Source organism: Thalassophryne amazonica, chromosome 12, assembly GCF_902500255.1.
Source record: "Thalassophryne amazonica chromosome 12, fThaAma1.1, whole genome shotgun sequence".
Lineage (NCBI taxonomy): Eukaryota > Metazoa > Chordata > Actinopteri > Batrachoidiformes > Batrachoididae > Thalassophryne > Thalassophryne amazonica.
In genome coordinates this window covers 3146361-3168499 of record NC_047114.1, presented here as the reverse complement: position 1 = coordinate 3168499, position 22139 = coordinate 3146361, and the positions used below count along the sequence as shown (strand labels likewise).

The following is a 22139-nucleotide window of genomic DNA, read 5'->3' as shown; positions in this document are numbered from 1 at the left end:
GTTGCCCCAAGGCAATTTGTATTGTAAGGCAAAGCCATACAATAATTACAGAAAAACCCCAACGGTCAAAACGACCCCCTGTGAGCAAGCACTTGGCGACAGTGGGAAGGAAAAACTCCCTTTTAATGGGAAGAAACCTCCAGCAGAACCAGGCTCAGGGAGGGGCAGCCTTCTACTGGGACTGGTTGGGGCTGAGGGAGAGAACCAGGAAAAAGACATGCTGTGGAGGGGAGCAGAGATCGATCACTAATGATTAAATGCAGAGTGGTGCATACAGAGCAAAAAGAGAAAGAAACACTCAGTGCATCATGGGAACCCCCCAGCAGTCTAAGTCTATAGCAGCATAACTAAGGGATGGTTCAGGGTCACCTGATCCAGCCCTAACTATAAGCTTTAGCAAAAAGGAAAGTTTTAAGCCTAATCTTAAAAGTAGGAGAGTAGAAAAGAGTAGAGTAGAGCCACTTAGGTGCCTGGTCTTGAGAACCAGGGACGGTGAATGGCTTTATATCTACTTGTAATAAAATGCTAGTAAAAATCATATATATATATATATATATATATATATATATATATATATATATATATATATATATATATATATATATATATATATATATATATATATATATATATGTGTGTGTGTGTGTGTGTGTGTGTGTGTGTGTGTGTGTGTGTGTGTGTGTGTGTTGTTGTCATTAAAAGACTAGCAGTAATATTACTGCGGAAAAAGTAGCAAGGTAAATGACCACAATGGCAAGGCATACTTCAGATTTATATTTTAATACATAAGGATTTTTTTTTTTATCTGAGCTTTTAATCAGCTTGAATACAACTTACAAGGCTTCATTTATAAAAATCCATTGAGAATTATGATGACAGGAAACAAAAAAACACAGTAAATTCCCCAAATTTCCACACTTTACATAAAACATTTTTTTTCTACCCAGACATGTATGGGTTCATTAGAAATAGGAATTAAAGGGCTTTAAAACAAGCCTACTTTTATTAAAATCTGTTAACAAATAGCGACAATAGAGCGAGAAAAGCAACACAGTTTGTCATCATTTCCCCAAACTTCTGCATTTTACATAAAAGGTTTTTTTTCACCCACACATGCATAGGTTCATTGGAAAGAGACTTCAAAGGGCTTTGAAACAAGCCTACATTTATTAAAATCCGTTAAGAAATAGCGACGCTAGTGCAAAAAAAAAACGGTCAGTTTATTATTGATGATCGGCACATCACCCTGAGTAATGGCGCCTTCCTGTCCTGAGCGACGCTAATAGATTGAGGCGTCCATTCCAGGTCTATATTTCCATGCATAAACCACTGACCTACACATATTATGTGTAGGTCAGTGTAACTCTTGTTAAATGTTTATTTATTAAAATGTTTGATTTTAGGGTTTACAAATGTTTTTGACCTTTAAACTTTGCTCACTTTACCAGAAATTTTTTTTTTATTGGATTGAAAGTTATTGGAACTCAAATTAGCAGAAGATAATTGGTCTGGTGATGGTTTTAAAAGTTATCTGAAAAGCTAATCTGTTAGCAGAAACATTAGCTTCTATAATTATCAGTTAATGGATTAGCTGACCAGTGCCCACCACTGACCGTCATGTGCACAAACTGTCGCACCGTTATCTTGCACACCTGCCCGTTGGCGTGATGTTTCGTGGTGCACTAATTTGAACTGTTTCATGCTGTTTCACCATAATTTGACCAATTTGGCACCAAGTGTGTAGGGGCCCTATAGACTTCTGTCAGAATACGAGGGCTGTCCGTAAAGTATAGGTCCTTTTTATTTTTTTCAAAAACTATATGGATTTCATTCATATGTTTTTACGTCAGACATGCTTGAACCCTCGTGCGCATGCGTGAGTTTTTCCACGCCTGTCGGTGACGTCATTCGCCTGTGAGCACTCCTTGTGGGAGGAGTCGTCCAGCCCCTCGTCGGAATTCCTTTGTCTGAGAAGTTGCTGAGAGACTGGCGCTTTGTTTGATCAAACGTTTTTCTAAACCTGTGAGACACATCGAAGTGGACACGGTTCGAAAAATTAAGCTGGTCTTCAGTGAAAATTTTAACAGCTGATGAGAGATTTTGAGGTGATACTGTCGCTTTAAGGACTTTTCACGGTGCGAGACGTCGCTCAGCGCTCTCAGCCGCCGTCGTCAGCCTGTTTCAAGCTGAAAACCTCCACATTTCAGGCTTTATTGATCCAGGACGTCGTGAGAGAACAGAGAAGTTTCAGAAGAAGTCGGTTTCAGCATTTTATCCGCATATTCCACTGTTAAAGGAGATTTTTTTAATGAAAGACGTGCGGGCGGATTGCAGCGTCGGCTCGCAGCCGCCGCAACGCTCCGTCACAGGAAAAACACCTCTGTTGGAAGCCTTAAGGACAAGTTGGAACATCTCCAGCTGATAAACAATTTCTCATATACTCACTCCACTGAAAGCCATCAAAAGCCACCTGGATTTTACAAATGGTTATCAACACGGAGGTGTTTTTCCTGTGCCACCGCGCCGCGGTCTTTCATTAAAAAAATCTCCTTTAACAGTGGAATAGCCGGATAAAATGCTGAAACCGACTTCTTCTGAAACTTCTCTGTTCTCTCACGACGTCCTGGATCAATAGAGCCTGAAATGTGGAGGTTTTCAGCTTGAAACAGGCTGATGACGGCGGCTGAGAGCGCTGAGCGACGTCTTGCACTGTGAAAAGTCCTTAAAGCGACAGAATCACCTCAAAATCTCTCATCAGCTGTTAAAATTTTCACTGAAGACCAGCTTAATTTTTCGAACCATGTCCACTTCGATGTGTCTCACAGGTTTAGAAAAAAGTTTGATCAAACAAAGCGCCAGTCTCTCAGCAACTTCTCAGACAAAGGAATTCCGACGAGGGGCTGGACGACTCCTCCCACAAGGAGTGCTCACAGGCGAATGACGTCACCGTCAGGCGTGGAAAAACTCACGCATGTGCACGAGGGTTCAAGCATGTCTGACGTAAAAACATATGAATGAAATCCATATAGTTTTTGAAAAAAATAAAAAGGACCTATACTTTACGGACAGACCTCGTAGTTAAAGAAATCTTTGTCTGGGTCAGTGTCACTTCCAGACTCCAATATACTGTGATCTATAGCCGTGTTGGTTGTGATAAACCGTCATACATTGTTCACGATTCTTCCTTCACTAAACGTCATCCATAGCCCCACATTTTTAGACTGTTAAGAGGACAGTCTTATGGACTAAGACATCACTGATATTTTTCAAGTTCTGATATTTCCCTGGTCCGGAGTCCCATTCAGTTTAATACCTGTACAGTCGCATGCCCATGTTGACTGTATTTTCTTCTATTTTCTCAGTAACCTTTTATAGAAATAGAAAATTGAATCTTCTGGTTGTGTTTTATCCCACACGGTTCAAAATGTTAAGTTGTTTCCAGAATTTTGATCATAATCATAATCATAATTCAGGAGGAGCAGTGTGGTTTTCGTCCTGGTCGCGGCACACTGGACCAGCTCTACACACTCTATCGGGTGCTCGAGAGTTCATGGGAGTTTGCCCAACCAGTCCACATGTGCTTTGTGGATCTGGAGAAGGCGTTCGACTGTGTCCCTCGGGGCACCCTGTGGGGGGTGCTCCAGGAGTACGGGGTCCGGGGTCCTTTGCTAAGGGCTATCCGGTCCCTGTACGACCGCAGCAGGAGCTTGGTTCGCGTTGCCGGTAGTAAGTCAAACCTGTTTCCAGTGCACGTTGGCCTCCGCCAGGGCTGCCCTTTGTCACCGGTTCTGTTCATTATTTTTATGGACAGAATTTCTAGGCGCAGCCAGGGTGTAGAGGGGGTCCGGTTTGGGAACCACAGAATCTCGTCTCTGCTGTTTGCGGATGATGTGGTTCTGTTGGCTTCGTCAAATCAGGACGTTCAGTGTGCACTGGGGCAGTTTGCAGCCGAGTGTGAAGCGTCCGGGATGAAAATCAGCACATCCAAATCCGAGGCCATGGTTCTTGACCGGAAAAAGGTGTTTTGCCCTCTTCAGGTCGGTGGAGTGTCCTTGCCTCAAGCGGAGGAGTTTAAGTATCTCGGGGTCTTGTTCACGAGTGAGGGACGGATGGAGCATGAGATCGATAGACGGATCGGTGCAGCGTCTGCAGTGATGCGGTCGCTGTATCGGACCATCGTGGTGAAGAGAGAGCTGAGTAGGGGGGCAAAGCTCTTGATTTACCAATCGATCTACGTTCCGATCCTCACCTATGGTCATGAGATTTGGCTCATGACCGAAAGAACGAGATTGTGAGTACAAGTGGCCGAGATGAGTTTCCTCCGCAGGGTGGCTGGATGCTCCCTTAGAGATAGGGTGAGGAGCTCGGTCACTTGGGAGTAGCTTGGAGTTGAGCCGCTGCTCCTCCACATCGAAAGGAGCCAGTTGAGGTGGCTCGGGCATCTTTTCCGGATGCCCCCTTGGACGCCTCGCTGGAGAGGTGTTCTGGGCACGTCCCATTGGGAGGAGGCCCCGGGGAAGACCCAGGACATGCTGGAGGGACTACATCTCTCGGCTGGCTTGGGAACGCCTTGGGGTTCCCCCGGAGGAGCTGGAGGAGGTGTGTGTGGATCGGGAGGTCTGAGCTTCTTTGCTTGAGCTGCTGCCCCCACGACCCGACTCCAGATAAAGCGGAAGAAAATGGATGGATGGATGATCATAATGTTGATATAAGACTGTGAATCATTTTGTGTTTTGATTATGAAGGAACAAAACTATAGTACTGCCAACAAAAATAATAAATAATAATCATTTTTATGATTGAAATAATGATGATAATAATAATCAAAAGGGGACTTCATCTTTAACCTTCAGATTTTCTAATGGTTGGACACGTCCACATTTCCCAAGTATATAATCCAACTTTTTCTGTAAAGTGTTTCTATGGTTGTCATGAGGGAAAAGTCAACTTCAGGGTCACAGTGTCCTGACATCAAAACACCATTTTTCTGTAGCTTTTCATTACTGTGTGGAAAATGTGACCCCTGATGAACATTTTCAGATATATAACATCCTAATTTTTAAGATGCTGATGTACAAAATGAATCCTGTTTTATTTTAATGAGCTTGTGGACTCAAGCCACATAATAGTTTATTAAAATTATTTATCTGACTTATATTCTAATTTCCATAAATAATTTATTAATTTACTGATGTTTCAAAAAAAAAAAAAAAAAAAAAAGCAGTGTTATTGTATTTTTGACATCTATTTTAGTTATTTATTTGTTGTATGATTGATGTTGTATGAGCAGCAGGCCAAATGCAATTTCCTTTGGGATTAATAAAGTTCTTAATCAATCTATCTATCTATCTATCTATCTATCTATCTATCTATCTATCTATCTATCTATCTATCTATCTATCTATCTATCTATCTATCTATCTATCTATCTATCTATCTATCTATCTATCTATCTATCTATCAAATCTCAAAAACATTTATATTATAGTTTAAATAAAATTAAAAACTATGTGACTAACAAATGAATTAACATCTAATTAATTTAACTTTCAGCAAAACTGGTTGGAAACATTTCTAACTGTGTCATCTGAGACGATGTGTTTCCTGTTTGTGGGCACACACGTGTGTTTCACCCAAACTGACGCTGTTTCATGTGACACCTGTGAGGAAACGACGTCTGAAGGATTTTCTCTGTCCTCTGAATTTCTCTCTTATCTTTACTGAGGGGATAAGATGAGTACACAACTGAGGGTCATGAACACCTAAAGATACTAACGGCTAAACAGCTGGCGCAGGGATCAGCCTGTCCTGTTGCATGCTGGGATACGTGATGTTTGACTGCTGTCATATTTAAACTCAGAGTATAAATGTCCATAAGTTGTGTCAGAGCTCCAGATGAATCAGAAATGTTGTTTCTGTTTTCTTCAGGTGTCAGTGATGATTTTACTGACACTTCGTGTTGTTTTTTAACAGGTTCTGTTGATGTGACTCCTGTATTTGTGCAGACGGGAGGAGATGTCCTTCTGGATGGACACAAACCTTCAGTCCTTGAAGATGGCTTTGTTTTTTCATGGAAAATTAATGACACAAATATAATAAGATTTTTACCTCCTCGTGAACCAATTTTTCATAAGTCATATGAAGAAAGAGCTGAGTTTACTGCAGAAAACTTCTCTTTGCTTTTGAAGGATCTACAGAAAGCCGACAGTGGACTTTATGTTGGTTTTATTCAAGGGGATAAAGATAGAATAACAGCACAATACAACGTCATAGTTGTTGGTAAGTTTCTGATCATCTCTCTGATGCAGCATGTCTTCCTGTCTTCATGTTTTTTTGGGTTTTTGTCCACAGATCCAGTGTCTCCAGTTGTCCTGCAGGTGGACTCTGTCTCCAACACGTCTGTCTCCTGTGACATCACTCTGACCTGCAGCACAAACGACTCTGACATCATCATCCTCAGCGCCAACTTCACATGTCAAAAACAAACCTGCTCTCTGTGGGGAGGTCAGGGGTCAAAGGTCACCCCCTCTGTGGCATCCCTCCACATCTACATGTCAAATGGCTTTATTATCTGTAACCATAGCAACCAGGTCAGCAAAACCAACGCAACCAAGAAGATCGATCAAGTTTGTCCTCAAAATGCAGGTGATGCTGAAAGGTGTCAGGGCTTGAGTTTTGTTCTTTTGTGTGTTTTTGGTTTATTTATTCTTTTGTTGGGATTTTTCTGCTTGGGTCTGTCTGTCTGTTTCTCTTATTGGTTCTTGGTAATGGGTGTTTCTCTTTCGCTTTCTGGCCACGCCCTGCTTCTGGTGCTTTCCATGTGCACCTGTTCCTGATTTGCTGATTGCCACCTGGGGTTTTATAAGCTCACTGGGTGGTATTGTTCTCCGCCAGTTTGTCGTGCCTTGTGCCTGCATTCCAGCTCTGTACCTGTGTTCTTGTTCCTGCCTGCCTCATAGTGTGTACCTGACCTCCTGCCTGTTGTTTTGACCACGCCATTTTGCGTGATGATTTCTGTACTGCTGCTTGTGTTGGACTGCCTGCTCGTGTACCGACCTCTGCATTTTCCTTTAGTAAAGACCACTAACAAACAGAGCTGTCTGCCGGAGCTGTGCATTTGTGTCCTACCATCCTCGTGCATCCCGCCTGTCAGTACAAACTGGCCAACGATGGACGCAGCCGGCTCTGACCCATTTCGGTCAGCAGTACGCTGTCACAGTAAGCAGCTCACACAGCAGCAAGACCATCTCACTGCTCTGACTTCCGGGTTTAGCGACCTCGCTAAACGTCAAGACTCGTTTATGGAGTCGGTAAGCACTCACATGAATCAGTTGTTAACCAGACTTGATCATCAGTCTTCCCTCATGACGACCACCGACAGTACCAGTCCGTCACCACTGGGGCTGTCAGCACCTGCTTCTACACCTGCACCTGAGTACTGCAACCTGCTGTCTCCACCAGAACACTTCTCAGGCAAATCAGGTGACGTCAGACCGTTTATAACGCATTGTGAGTTGAACTTTGAGCTCATGGCCTGTAAGTTCCTGCCCGACAGGACGAAGATAGCTTACATCATCACTCACCTGACTGGTCGTGCGTTGGCGTGGGCAACAGCTGAGTGGGGTGGTAAATCTGCCATCTGCTTCTGTCTTCCGGCTTTCACCACCGCTTCACAGTTGGTTTTCCAGCACACTTCTCCGGGCCGTGAAGCGGCTCAATCCCTCATGAGGCTGAGGCAGGGAAAACGTCAAGTGCCCGATTACGCAATAGACTTCCGCATCCTGGCTGCCAAAAGTGACTGGAATCTCGCACCTCTTCAGGACGTCTTTCTCCAGGGCTTGGCTGAAGAGATTCAGGATCGGCTTGTGTCTGTGAATCTCCCCGACGACCTGGATCAGCTCATCGCTCTCGCCATCCGGACCAACCGGCGCCTGCAAGACCTTCCACGGCGCACCATCCGGCACCCAGCCAGCCGCTCCGCATCTCCCCCTCTCCGCACCTCCTCCAGTAAGGTCGACGCTGATCCTCCGCATCGCAGCACGAAGGAGCCCGTGCAGCTGGGCCGCATTCACCTCTCCTCCGCTGAGAAGCAGCGTCGTCGTGACAACGGACTTTGTTTTTACTGTGGTGATTCAGGACACATGATTAGTCATTGCCTAGCCAGGGGTGCCACCTTGCTGCCAAAGTCAGACATATGGGTGAGTCTAAATTCTATTTCTCCATCCACAGCACAAAATGTTATTCCTGTGAGGCTCTCCTCTGAGCATTCCTCTGTTTCCTTGTCAGCCTTCATTGATTCCGGTTCTGACACAAATTTAATTGCCAGGTCCCTGCATCTGAATTTAGTAGAGCTCTCGCGCCCTCTGGTGGTGCGTGCTGTGGATGGCCGTGAATTGGGACGTGTCACCGCACTCAGTCTGTTTCTTTGATTGTGACAGAGAATCACTCCGAAATGATCAGTTTTTATGTGTTTGACAAGATGACACATCTGCTTATTCTGGGGCACTCCTGGTTACAGCAGCACTGTCCTCATTTTAATTGGGCTGAGGGGAAAATTGTGTCATGGGGCCCAGCTTGTGATAACTCCTGTCTTTCAAGATCAGTTCTCTCTCAGCCTGTTGCTAACTTGGATCTCACTGGGGTTCCTGCTTGCTTTCATGATTTAGCTACAGTTTTTAGCAAAAGCAGGGCCAAATCACTACCTCCTCATCGTGTGTATGATTGCGCCATCGAGCTCCTTCCTGGGGCAAGCCCACCCCGGGGAAAATTATTTTCTCTGTCGGCACCTGAACGCCACACAATGAACGAGTACATACAGGAGTCCTTAGCAGCTGGGCTAATTCGTCATTCCTCGTCACCTGCTTGGGCGGGGTTTTTCTTCGTGGAGAAGGCCGCTCGAAGCCACGATACTCGCCTGACCCTGAGACACAAGAGAAGCTCGATGGTAATGATGCCTTGCTGCGGAGACTTGAGGATAAAATGGAGGATATGTGTACTGATATAATTTCTAAGTTTGAATCTGTGGTCTCAGAGACTGTTAAGAAAGAGATAACATCTGCTTTGAAACCATTGGAGGAGAAGGTCGTCTCGTACGGCGGAGCTATACGGGAATTGGAGCAGTCGGCTAATCAATCAATTTTTTTATATAGCGCCAAATCACAACAAACAGTTGCCCCAAGGCGCTTTATATTGTAAGGCAAGGCCATACAATAATGATGTAAAACCCCAACGGTCAAAACGACCCCCTGTGAGCAAGCACTTGGCTACAGTGGGAAGGAAAAACTCCCTTTTAACAGGAAGAAACCTCCAGCAGAACCAGGCTCAGGGAGGGGCAGTCTTCTGCTGGGACTGGTTGGGGCTGAGGGAGAGAACCAGGAAAAAGACATGCTGTGGAGGGGAGCAGAGATCGATCACTAATGATTAAATGCAGAGTGGTGCATACAGAGCAAAAAGAGAAAGAAACAGTGCATCATGGGAACCCCCCAGCAGTCTACGTCTATAGCAGCATAACTAAGGGATGGTTCAGGGTCACCTGATCCAGCCCTAACTATAAGCTTTAGCAAAAAGGAAAGTTTTAAGCCTAATCTTAAAAGTAGAGAGGGTATCTGTCTCCCTGATCTGAATTGGGAGCTGGTTCCACAGGAGAGGAGCCTGAAAGCTGAAGGCTCTGCCTCCCATTCTACTCTTACAAACCCTAATGACAATGAAGGTAAACTAGCTAGCCTTCTGGACGTGGTTGAAAAGCTATCTACGGTGCAGTCCCTAAACAAAAAGTGTGAGGATTTGGAAGCTCGCTCCCATTGGAATAATATCCGAATTGTGGGTATTCCTGAGGGTGCAGAGGGCCCTCACCCCACTGACTTTATAGCTAAGTTTTTACGGGACGTGCTACGGCTTGAAGATTTACCTATATTGGATAGGGCTCACCGTACGCTACGTGCTAAACCAAAGGACGGTGAGGCTCCGCGGCCAGTGACTGTATGAGTGACCCAGTTCCAGACCAGGAATATTATACTACGCCGAGTGAGTGAAATTTCCCCGCTGATGTTTAATGGCAAGAGGGTGCACATTTTTCCGGACTTTACGCCCACTGTGGCGAAACAGCGAGCAGCCTTCTTCAAAATTAAGAAAGAGCTTGGTTTGTGTGCTAATGTGAAGTTTGGATTACGCTACCCAGCGGTACTGCACATTACAATGCCAGACAGACAGACGCGGAGATTTGATGATCCGAAGCGGGCTATGGACTTTGTGGAGAGGCTGAAAACTTCAGCTGGACCAGAGTCACTGGAGGAGGACTAATGTTAACATAGCAGCTGTGGATAACCTGGACGCTGCTTTTTTTTTTTTCCCTCTGTCACGATGACTTTGGCAGCGCGCATATTCTGGGTATGTTCTGACTACATGTTTAACTTTTGTTTATTGCATTAGGATTTAATACTCTAGCTTTGTTTAAACAAGTGTTAACTGAGTAGCTGTTTTTGGTTTAGTGTTGTTGGACCTAAGATGTATGATGAATAGCGCACTGTGTGCCCTTAAATTTATCACTGTTGCTATCTTTTGTTATTTTTATCCTCCTTTTATGGGGCATTTATAATTTATTGCACCCCCCCTTGGTCGCCAAGGAGCAGGAAATTTAAACTGTGTAGAGCGACAGAATTTGGTGTGTTTACGGGGTGGGATGGGGCTTCCTTCACAGGTGTGTGGAGAGGGGGTTGGGGCCTCAGTTGTTCTTTGTGGGGTGGGTGTGTTTGGTTATTTGTCATTCTGGGGAAGGGGTACTGTACATGTCTAAACTATAGAGCAGTTTTTATGTTTTTACCAAATGTTTTTCAGGATGCTGTTTTTATTATTATTATTTTGGTCTTTTACTTATGGCACAGGTGAAGGTCACTAGTCCCATAGGAGGGGATATTACATTTGTTACTCTGAACTGTAAAGGATTGAATAACCCACTTAAATGTAATAAGATCTTACACTATGTACGCCATCTTGGTGCCCAAATAACTTATCTTCAGGAAACCCATTTGACAACTTGTGATCTGCCAAAATTGAGGCGAGGTTGGACTGGCCAAGTCTTTTTTCCTCCTTTTCTAGTAGGTCAAGAGGGGTGGCTATTATGATACATAAGTCAATACCTTTTATTCATTGTAATACCACTTCTGATCCTTCTGGTAGATTTCTTATCATTACTGCACGTATTTATGACATAAGTGTTGTTTTGGCTAACATTTTTGCACCTGTTTGGGACGATGAGGCTTTTTTTTAGCAGGTTCTTTTCTCTTTTGCCAGATCTCTCTTCACATCAACTGATTCTGGGGGGTGATTTTAATTGCTGGCTGTATCCTAAATTAGATCGATCTTCACCAGCTACGGGGGTTTACTCTAAATCAGCTAAGACTATTAATCTCTTTATGGAAGAGTTTAATGTCATTGACCCCTGGCGTTTTCATAATCCTACTAGAAAAGAATATTCTTTTTTTCTCTAATGTACACCATACATTTACACGAATTGATTATTTTCTGGTGGATAGTACACTTCTTATGTCCATTTCAGATTGTAAATACAACCCAATAGTCCTATCAGATCATGCAGCTGTTTCCATGAAGGTTCGTTTTTGCAAACATTCAAATTTCCGCCCACCCTGGCGTCTTAATTGTAGCCTACTCCTTGAAGAGAATTTTGTCAAATTTGTTTCTGAACGAATTGTTGGTTTTTTTTTGGAAGTTAATGAAAACCCTGATGTTAAGGCCTCTCTGCTGTGGGAGACTTTAAAAGCTTTTATAAGGGGAGAGATAATTTCATATGTAGCACACAGGAAAAGGCATAGAAAGGAGAAATTGGCTCAACTTGCACAGCGTCTATCACATTTAGACTCCCTTTATGCCGCCTCAAATTCATCAGATGTTTTTAAGGAACGGATCTCTGTGCAGACAGAATATGACTTAGAGATGACACAATACACCTCGGAGCTTCTGCTTCACTCCAGGTCCACATATTATGAGCAAGGCGATCGGACTGGTAAACTATTGGCACACCGTTTACGTACTACATCCTCTCAAGTAATTCCACAAATCAAATCCTCTGCTGGTGTCACATCGGATCCACTAGAAATTAATAAAGCTTTTATGGATTTTTATAGTTCCCTATACTCCTCCGAACACGTCAACAACAGATTTTGAACCTTTGTTCGACCAAATTAATGTCCCTACCATTGGCCCAAATTTAGTAGATGATTTGGAACAACCAATTACACTTGCAGAACTCGAACTGGCAGTTAAATCATTGACCAGTGGCAAATCCCCAGGTTCGGACAGGTTTCCAGCTGGAAACAGCTTGCACCTTTAATGTTGAATATGTATTGTGAGTCCTTTAGAGCTGGGGTCCTTCCTGAAACTCTGTCCCAAGCTTGTATTACTGTATTGGTGAAAAAGGGCAAGGATCCTTTACAGTGCGGCTCCTATCGGCCTATTAGTTTATTAAATGCAGATTTTAAGATATTGTCCAAATTATTGGCCCAGAGATTGGAAAAAGTTCTCCCTTCAGTTATCTCCCTTGACCAAACAGGGTTTATTCGGGGCCGTCACTCTTTTTTTAACATTAGACGAGTGCTTAATGTGGTTTATAACTCAACATCTTCGACACTTTCGGAGGTCTTGGTTGCATTGGATGCGGAAAAAACCTTCGATAGAGTAGAATGGGACTATCTTTTTTCACTCTACGTAAATTTGGCTTTGGGGAAAAATTTATTTCTTGGGTTAGGTTACTTTATATGTCGCCACAGGCTGCGGTTAAGACCAATGGTTATACTTCTAAATTTTTTCCTCTGACACGCTCGACTAGACAAGGGTGTCCACTTAGTCCTTTATTGTTCGCAATTGTCATGGAACCACTTTCAATTGCTTTGAGGACACACCCTAAATTTACAGGTATTTCTCGAAACAGTGTGGAGCTGAAGGTTTCTTTGTATGCAGATGACCTGTTGCTATTTGTATCAGATCTCCCTAGCTCAATCCCTGCTGTCCTGTCAATATTAGAGTCCTTCGTTGAGGTTTCTGGGTACAAATTGAATCTAGGCAAGAGTGAAGTTTTTCCCATTAATAAACCTGCCAAGGAATTCCCTCTACAAACTCTTCCATTCAAGGTTGCTAAGTCTGGCTTCCGTTACTTAGGTATATTTATAGCAGATACATTTAATAACCTTTTAAAGAAAAATTTATTTTCACTGTTATCGCAAGTTAAACATGATTTGGATCGCTGGTCTCTTCTTAATCTATCCAGAGCAGCCAAGGTAAATTCTATCAAGATGAATATTTTTCCCAGGTTTTCTTATTTGTTTCAAACTCAAACTCAAATCAAATCAATGTATTTATATAGCGCCAAATCACAACAAACAGTTGCCCCAAGGCGCTTTATATTGTAAGGCAAAGCCATACAATAATTACGGAAAAACCCCAACGGTCAAAACGACCCCCTGTGAGCAAGCACTTGGCAACAGTGGGAAGGAAAAACTCCCTTTTAACAGGAAGAAACCTCCAGCAGAACCAGGCTCAGGGAGGGGCAGTCTTCTGCTGGGACTGGTTGGGGCTGAGGGAGAGAACCAGGAAAAAGACATGCTGTGGAGGGGAGCAGAGATCAATCACTAATGATTAAATGCAGAGTGGTGCATACAGAGCAAAAAGAGAAAGAAACACTCAGTGCATTATGGGAACCCCCCAGCAGTCTAAGTCTATAGCAGCATAACTAAGGGATGGTTCAGGGTCACCCGATCCAGCCCTAACTATAAGCTTTAGCAAAAAGGAAAGGTTTAAGCCTAATCTTAAAAGTAGAGAGGGTGTCTGTCTCCCTGATCCGAATTGGGAGCTGGTTCCACAGGAGAGGAGCCTGAAAGCTGAAGGCTCTGCCTCCCATTCTACTCTTACAAACCCTAGGAACTACAAGTAAGCCTGCAGTCTGAGAGCGAAGCGCTCTATTGGGGTGATATGGTACTATGAGGTCCCTAAGATAAGAAGGGACCTGACTATTCAAAACCTTATAAGTAAGAAGAAGAATTTTAAATTCTATTCTAGAATTAATGAATTACAATAGTCCAGCCTAGAGGAAATAAATGCATGAATTAGTTTTTCAGCATCACTCTGAGACAAGACCTTTCTAATTTTAGAGATATTGCGTAAATGCAAAAAAGCAGTCTTACATATTTGTTTAATATGCGCTTTGAATGACATATCCTGATCAAAAATGACTCCAAGATTTCTCACAGTATTACTAGAGGTCAGGATAATGCCATCCAGAGTAAGGATCTGGTTAGACACCATGTTTCTAAGATTTGTGGGGCGAAGTACAATAACTTCAGTTTTATCTGAGTTTAAAAGCAGGAAATTAGAGGTCATCCATGTCCTTATGTCTGTAAGACAATCCTGCAGTTTAGCTAATTGGTGTGTGTCCTCTGGCTTCATGGATAGATAAAGCTGGGTATCATCTGTGTAACAATGAAAATTTAAGCAATGCCGTCTAATAATACTGCCTAAGGGAAGCATGTATAAAGTGAATAAAATTGGTCCTAGCACAGAACCTTGTGGAACTCCATAATTAACCTTAGTCTGTGAAGAAGATTCCCCATTTACATGAACAAATTGTAATCTATTAGATAAATATGATTCAAACCACCGCAGCGCAGTGCCTTTAATACCTATGGCATGCTCTAATCTCTGTAATAAAATTTTATGGTCAACAGTATCAAAAGCAGCACTGAGGTCTAACAGAACAAACACAGAGATGAGTCCACTGTCTGAGGCCATAAGATCATTTGTAACCTTCACTAATGCTGTTTCTGTACTATGATGAATTCTAAAACCTGACTGAAACTCTTCAAATAGACCATTCCTCTGCAAACAACTACCCTTTCAAGAATTTTTGAGAGAAAAGGAAGGTTGGAGATTGGCCTATAATTGGCTAAGATAGCTGGGTCAAGTGATGGCTTTTTAAGTAATGGTTTAATTACTGCCACCTTAAAAGCCTGTGGTACATAGCCAACTAATAAAGATAGATTGATCATATTTAAGATCGAAGCATTAAATAATGGTAGGGCTTCCTTGAGCAGCCTGGTAGGAATGGGGTCTAATAGACATGTTGATGGTTTGGATGAAGTAACTAATGAAAATAACTCAGACAGAACAATCTGAGAGAAAGAGTCTAACCAAATACCGGCATCACTGAAAGCAGTCAAAGATAACGATATGTCTTTGGGATGGTTATGAGTAATTTTTTCTCTAATAGTTAAAATTTTATTAGCAAAGAAAGTCATGAAGTCATTACTAGTTAAAGTTAAAGGAATACTCGGCTCAATAGAGCTCTGACTCTTTGTCAGCCTGGCTACAGTGCTGAAAAGAAACCTGGGGTTGTTCTTATTTTCTTCAATTAGTGATGAGTAGTAAGATGTCCTAGCTTTACGGAGGGCTTTTTTTTATAGAGCAACAGACTCTTTTTCCAGGCTAAGTGAAGATCTTCTAAATTAGTGAGACGCCATTTCCTCTCCAACTTACAGGTTATCTGCTTTAAGCTACGAGTTTGTGAGTTATACCACGGAGTCAGGCACTTCTGATTTAAAGCTCTCTTTTTCAGAGGAGCTACAGCATCCAAAGTTGTCTTCAATGAGGATGTAAAACTATTGACGAGATACTCTATCTCACTTACAGAGTTTAGGTAGCTACTCTGCACTGTGTTGGTATATGGCATTAGGGAACATAAAGAAGGAAACATATCCTTAAACCTAGTTACAGCGCTTTCTGAAAGACTTCTAGTGTAATGAAAGTTATTCCCCACTGCTGGGTAGTCCATCAGAGTAAATGTAAATGTTATTAAGAAATGATCAGACAGAAGGGCGTTTTCAGGGAATACTGTTAAGTCTTCAATTTCCATACCATAAGTCAGAACAAGATCTAAGATATGATTAAAGTGGTGGGTGGACTCATTTACATTTTGAGCAAAGCCAATTGAGTCTAATAATAGATTAAATGCAGTGTTGAGGCTGTCATTCTCAGCATCTGTGTGGATGTTAAAATCGCCCACTATAATTATCTTATCTGAGCTAAGCACTAAGTCAGACAAAAGGTCTGAAAATTCACAGAGAAACTCACAGTAACGACCAGGTGGACGATAGATAATAACAAATAAAACTGGTTTTTGGGACTTCCAATTTGGATGGACAAGACTAAGAGTCAAGCTTTCAAATGAATTAAAGCTCTGTCTGGGTTTTTGATTAATTAATAAGTTGGAATGGAAGATTGCTGCTAATCCTCCGCCTCGGCCCGTGCTACGAGCGTTCTGGCAGTTAGTGTGACTCGGGGGTGTTGACTCATTTAAACTAACATAATCATCCTGCTGTAACCAGGTTTCTGTAAGGCAGAATAAATCAATATGTTGATCAATTATTATATCATTTACTAACAGGGACTTAGAAGAGAGAGACCTAATGTTTAATAGACCACATTTAACTGTTTTAGTCTGTGGTGCAGTTGAAGGTGCTATATTATTTTTTCTTTTTGAATTTTTATGCTTAAATAGATTTTTGCTGGTTATTGGTAGTCTGGGAGCAGGCACCGTCTCTACGGGGATGGGGTAATGAGGGGATGGCAGGGGGAGAGAAGCTGCAGAGAGGTGTGTAAGACTACAACTCTGCTTCCTGGTCCCAACCCTGGATAGTCACGGTTTGGAGGATTTAAGAAAATTGGCCAGATTTCTAGAAATGAGAGCTGCTCCATCCAAAGTGGGATGGATGCCATCTCTCCTAACAAGACCAAGTTTCCTCCCTTGCACCTTTTTTCGCAAGATTGATAGTCTCATTCTGGACTTTATCTGGGGTAAGAAGCCTCCTAGACTGAAACTGCAGTCATTACAGAAACCCAAGGTGATTGGTGGAATGGCACTTCCTAACCTGTTGTTCTATTATTGGGCAGCTAACATTAGAAATTTGGGCTACTGGCTTCAATATGAATCCCTTGAACATGCTCCACTCTGGTTGGATATTGAGGCCAACTCCTCAAAACCAGTCACACTAAAGGCCCTATTACATCTACCTCTCTCATTCTCACCCCGAGCTTACTCTAAGAATGTAATTGTTGTTTCTTGTCTTAGAATATGGTGCCAATTTCACCGTTATTTTGGATTTCAGACTTCATCTACTACAGCTCCAATCATGGCCAATCCAGTTTTCCCTCCTTCTATAATTGATGATGCTTTCTCAGTTTGGACAAAATTGGGACTGAAAACTGTAAAAGATTTGTATGTGGGGGGTGTCTTGCATCTTTTCAACAACTGGCAGAGAGGTTTTCATTGCCTCAAGTGCATTTTTTTAGGTACCTCCAAGTGCGTACCTTTATTCAAAGCACTTTTCAATGTTTCCCTTCTATCCCGGACAGTCAAGACTTTGACAAATTTTTAGTACCCGCTCCATCTATTGGAGGGGCAATTTCATATTTTTATTTAAATATTTTTAATCTTTGTCCAGACAGTTCTGTGGCGGTCAAGGCCAGTTGGAAAACTGACTTGGGAGAGGTTATTCCGGACGAAACGTGGAAAGAAATCCTACGCCGGGTTCATAAATCTTCCATTTGTGCGAAACATTGTTTCCCACAGTGTAGAATTTTGCATCGCACCCATTACACTAAGGCCAGGCTTGCGAAAATATTTGAAGGGACATCTTCAGCCTGTGACCGTTGTCAACAGGACCCTTCGGATTATTTTCACATGTTCTTGCTTTGCCCGGCTTTAAAACATTTCTGGTGTGAGGTCTTCCATACATTATCTAAAGTGTCTGGTATTACACTTGCCCCTGTGGCAATTACTGCACTTTTTGGAGTTTATCCCTCTCTGCCTGGGCTCTCCCCCGTATACAGGGACATGATTGCCTTTACAACTTTATTAGCAAGAAAGCTAATATTGTTGCACTGGAAATCTGCTCGTCCACCTACTCACATTCAGTGGATTAGAGATGTATTGTATTTCCTTAAGTGTGAGAAAATTAGGCTCAGTGTATCTGGTTTGCAACATAAATTTGTCAATATTTGGAATCCCTTTCTGGCGTATGTAAGTAATCTTTCTTTTCAGAGTGTCATAGTTTGAAAATGTTTTGTAGCATCCCTTTTCTTTTTGTGTGGCTTATGATTGTTGCTTTCTTTATTGTTCTATTCAATATAATCTGTGGGCACGTACGGTGGGTTTGGGGTATATGTTTGATTGTTGAATTCTTATATCTTGTGTTTCAGAACTGTATTTGTGTTACTAAAAAATTATAAATAAAGTTGGAAAAAAAAAAAGAACCGTTATCCTCTGCCGCTCATCTCATCAGCTTTTGAGTTATTGGAAGGAGCTATGGTGTTTACGAAATTAGATCTCCGTAAGGTGTATCATCTTGTTCGGATCAGAGAAGGAGACGAGTGGAAAACGGCATTCAATACACCCTCGGGGCACTATGAATATTTAGTGATGCCATTTGGTCTCACAAATGCCCCAGCTGTGTTTCAAAACCTGGTAAATGATGTGTTGCGGAACTGTTTGTATTTGTTTATCTGGACGATATTTTGATTTTCTCACCTGATCTAGATTCGCATATTGAACATGTTCGCACCGTACTTCAGACCCTGTTAAGCCACAGCCTGTTTGTCAAAGCTGAAAAATGTGAATTTCACCAATCTTCTGTTTCTTTCTTGGGGTTTGTGATTTCAGAAGGTGAAATTAAAATGGATCCTGCCAAGGTGGCTGCGGTACGAGATTGGCCTGTTCCATCTTCTCGTAAGGAGGTCCAGAAATTCCTGGGCTTCACTAATTTCTACCGCAAGTTCATTCGTAATTTCAGTTCCATTGCATCTCCTCTTCATGACGCCACATCATCCCTCCGGTCATTTTCCTGGACGCCGGAGTGCGAGAATGCTTTCAGGGTCTTAAAGAATCGCTTTACTGAGGCCCCCATGCTGCTCCTCCCTGACCCCGCCCGACAGTTCGTGGTAGAGGTAGACGCTTCCGATTTTGGAGTGGGTGCGGTACTGTCTCAACGATGTGCTGAAGACAATAGGCTGCATCCGTGCGCCTATTTGTCCAAGAAGTTGACACCTGCTGAGCGAAATTACAGCATCGGGGACCGCGAGCTGTTGGCGGTAAAGGTGGCCTTGGAGGAGTGACGCCACTGGCTGGAGGGGGCACAAACACCTTTTCTGGTTTATACCGATCATAAAAATCTGGAGTATTTGCGATCGGCCAAACGCCTTAACGCTCGTCAAGCTAGGTGGGCAATATTTTTTAGCAGATTCAGTTTCGTGTTGTCATACCGGCCTGGGACAAAAAACGGGAAACCCGATGCCTTGTCTCGTCAGGGACAAAAAATGGGAAACCCGATGCCTTGTCTCATCAGGGGGAACCTGTCAACGCCCCAGCAGATCCTGAACCCATCCTGCCTGCTTCCTGTTTTGTTTCCGCTCTCACATGGGAAATCGAGTCGAGAGTCCGGTCGGCAGCTGATGGGGTTCCGGTGCCATCCGCCTGTCCTGCTGAAGGGCTTTTTGTTCCTGCCGCACTCAGGGGGGAAGTAATCAAGTGGGGACACGACAGCCGCTTTGCTTGCCATCTGGGTATAAAAAAGACTCAGTCGGTACTTCAGCAGAGATTTTGGTGGACGGGAATGGTGAATGATGTAACCGAATATGTTAATGCTTGTCAAACCTGTGCTATGCATAAGACGTCCAATCGCCCTCCTGCAGGATTGTTAATGCCGTTGCCTGTTCCTGCTCATCCATGGTCACACATTACTATGGATTTTGTAACTGGTCTTCCGCCCTCTAGAGGAAACACTGTGATTTTGTCCGTAGTTGATAGATGATCCAAAATGGCTCATTTTGTTCCCCTGCCCAAGTTACCTTCAGCCAAGGAAACCGCGGAGGTGATGCTTACGAGCATCTTTAGAATCCATGGTTTTCCCCAGTATATGGACTACCCAGCAGTGGGGAATAAGTTTCATTACACTAGAAGTCTTTCAGAAAGCACTGTAACTAGGTTTAAGGATATGATTCCTTCTTTATGTTCTCTAATGCCATATACCAACACAGTGCAGAGTAGCTACCTAAACTCTGTAAGTGAGATAGAGTATCTCATCAATAGTTCTACATCCTCATTGAAGACAACTTTGGATGCTGTAGCTCCTCTGAAAAAGAGAGCCTTAAATCAGAAGTGCCTGACTCTGTGGTATAACTCACAAACTCGCATCTTAAAGCAGATAACCCGTACGTTGGAGAGGAAATGGCGTCTCACTAATTTAGAAGATCTTCACTTAGCCTGGAAAAAGAGTCTGTTGCTCTATAAAAAAAGCCCTCCGTAAAGCTAGGACATCTTACTACTCATCACTAACTGAAGAAAATAAGAACAACCCCAGGTTTCTTTTCAGCACTGTAGCCAGGCTGACAAAGAGGCAGAGCTCTATTGAGCAGAGTATTCCTTTAACTTTAACTAGTAATGACTTCATGACTTTCTTTGCTAATAGAATTTTAACTATTAGAGAAAAAATTACTCATAACCATCCCAAAGACATATTGTTATCTTTGGCTGCTTTCAGTGATGCCGGTATTTGGTTAGACTCTTTCTCTTCGATTGTTCTGAGTTATTTTCATTAGTTACTTCATCCAAACCATCAACATGTCTATTAGACCCCATTCCTACCAGGCTGCTCAAGGAAGCCCTACCATTATTTAATGCTTCGATCTTAAATATGATCAATCTGTCTTTATTAGTTGGCTATGTACCACAGGCTTTTAAGGTGGCAATAATTAAACCATTACTTAAAAAGCCATCACTTGACCCAACTATCTTAGCTAATTATAGGCCAATCTCCAACCTTCCTTTTCTCTCAAAAATTCTTGAAAGGGTAGTTGTAAAACAGCTAAGTGATCATCTGCAGAGGAATGGTCTATTTGAAGAGTTTCAGTCAGGTTTTAGAATTCATCATAGTACAGAAACAGCATTAGTGAAGGTTACAAATGATCTTCTTATGGCCTCAGACAGTGGACTCATCTCTGTGCTTGTTCTGTTAGACCTCAGTGCTGCTTTTGATACTGTTGACCATAAAATTTTATTATAGAGATTAGAGCATGCCATAGGTATTAAAGGCACTGCGCTGTGGTGGTTTGAATCATATTTATCTAATAGATTACAATTTGTTCATGTAAATGGGGAATCTTCTTCACAGACTAAGGTTAATTATGGAGTTGCACAAGGTTCTGTGCTAGGACCAATTTTATTCACTTTATACATGCTTCCCTTAGGCAGTATTATTAGACGGCATTGCTTAAATTTTCATTGTTACGCAGATGATACCCAGCTTTATCTATCCATGAAGCCAGAGGACACACACCAATTAGCTAAACTGCAGGATTGTCTTACAGACATAAAGACATGGATGACCTCTAATTTCCTGCTTTTAAACTCAGATAAAACTGAAGTTATTGTACTTGGCCCCACAAATCTTAGAAACATGGTGTCTAACCAGATCCTTACTCTGGATGGCATTACCCTGACCTCTAGTAATACTGTGAGAAATCTTGGAGTCATTTTGATCACGATATGTCATTCAATGTGCATATTAAACAAATATGTAGGACTGCTTTTTTGCATTTACGCAATATCTCTAAAATGAGAAAGGTCTTGTCTCAGAGTGATGCTGAAAAACTAATTCATGCATTTATTTCCTCTAGGCTGGACTATTGTAATTCATTATTATCAGGTTGTCCTAAAAGTTCCCTGAAAAGCCTTCAGTTAATTCAAAATGCTGCAGCTAGAGTACTGACGGGGACTAGAAGGAGAGAGCATATCTCACCCATATTGGCCTCTCTTCATTGGCTTCCTGTTAATTTTAGAATAGAATTTAAAATTCTTCTTCTTACTTATAAGGTTTTGAATAATTAGGTCCCATCTTATCTTAGGGACCTCATAGTACCATATCACCCCAATAGAGCGCTTCGCTCTCAGACTGCAGTCTTACTTGTAGTTCCTAGGGTTTGTAAGAGTAGAATGGGAGGCAGAGCCTTCAGCTTTCAGGCTCCTCTCCTGTGGAACCAGCTCCCAATTCAGATCAGGGAGACAGATACCCTCTCTACTTTTA

The 22139-nt window shown here is 42.5% G+C and overlaps 1 protein-coding gene across 1 annotated transcript in view; it reads left to right on the top strand.

Moving 5' to 3' along the window:
* LOC117522365 overlaps window positions 1–22139 on the top strand; it is a 55081-nt gene that overhangs the window by 5958 nt on the left and 26984 nt on the right. The window contains exons 2-3 of the mRNA XM_034183762.1: window positions 5974–6279; window positions 6352–6645. Coding sequence (XP_034039653.1) covers window positions 5974–6279; window positions 6352–6645 — 600 coding nt within the window. The remainder of the gene's footprint in view (window positions 1–5973; window positions 6280–6351; window positions 6646–22139) is intronic.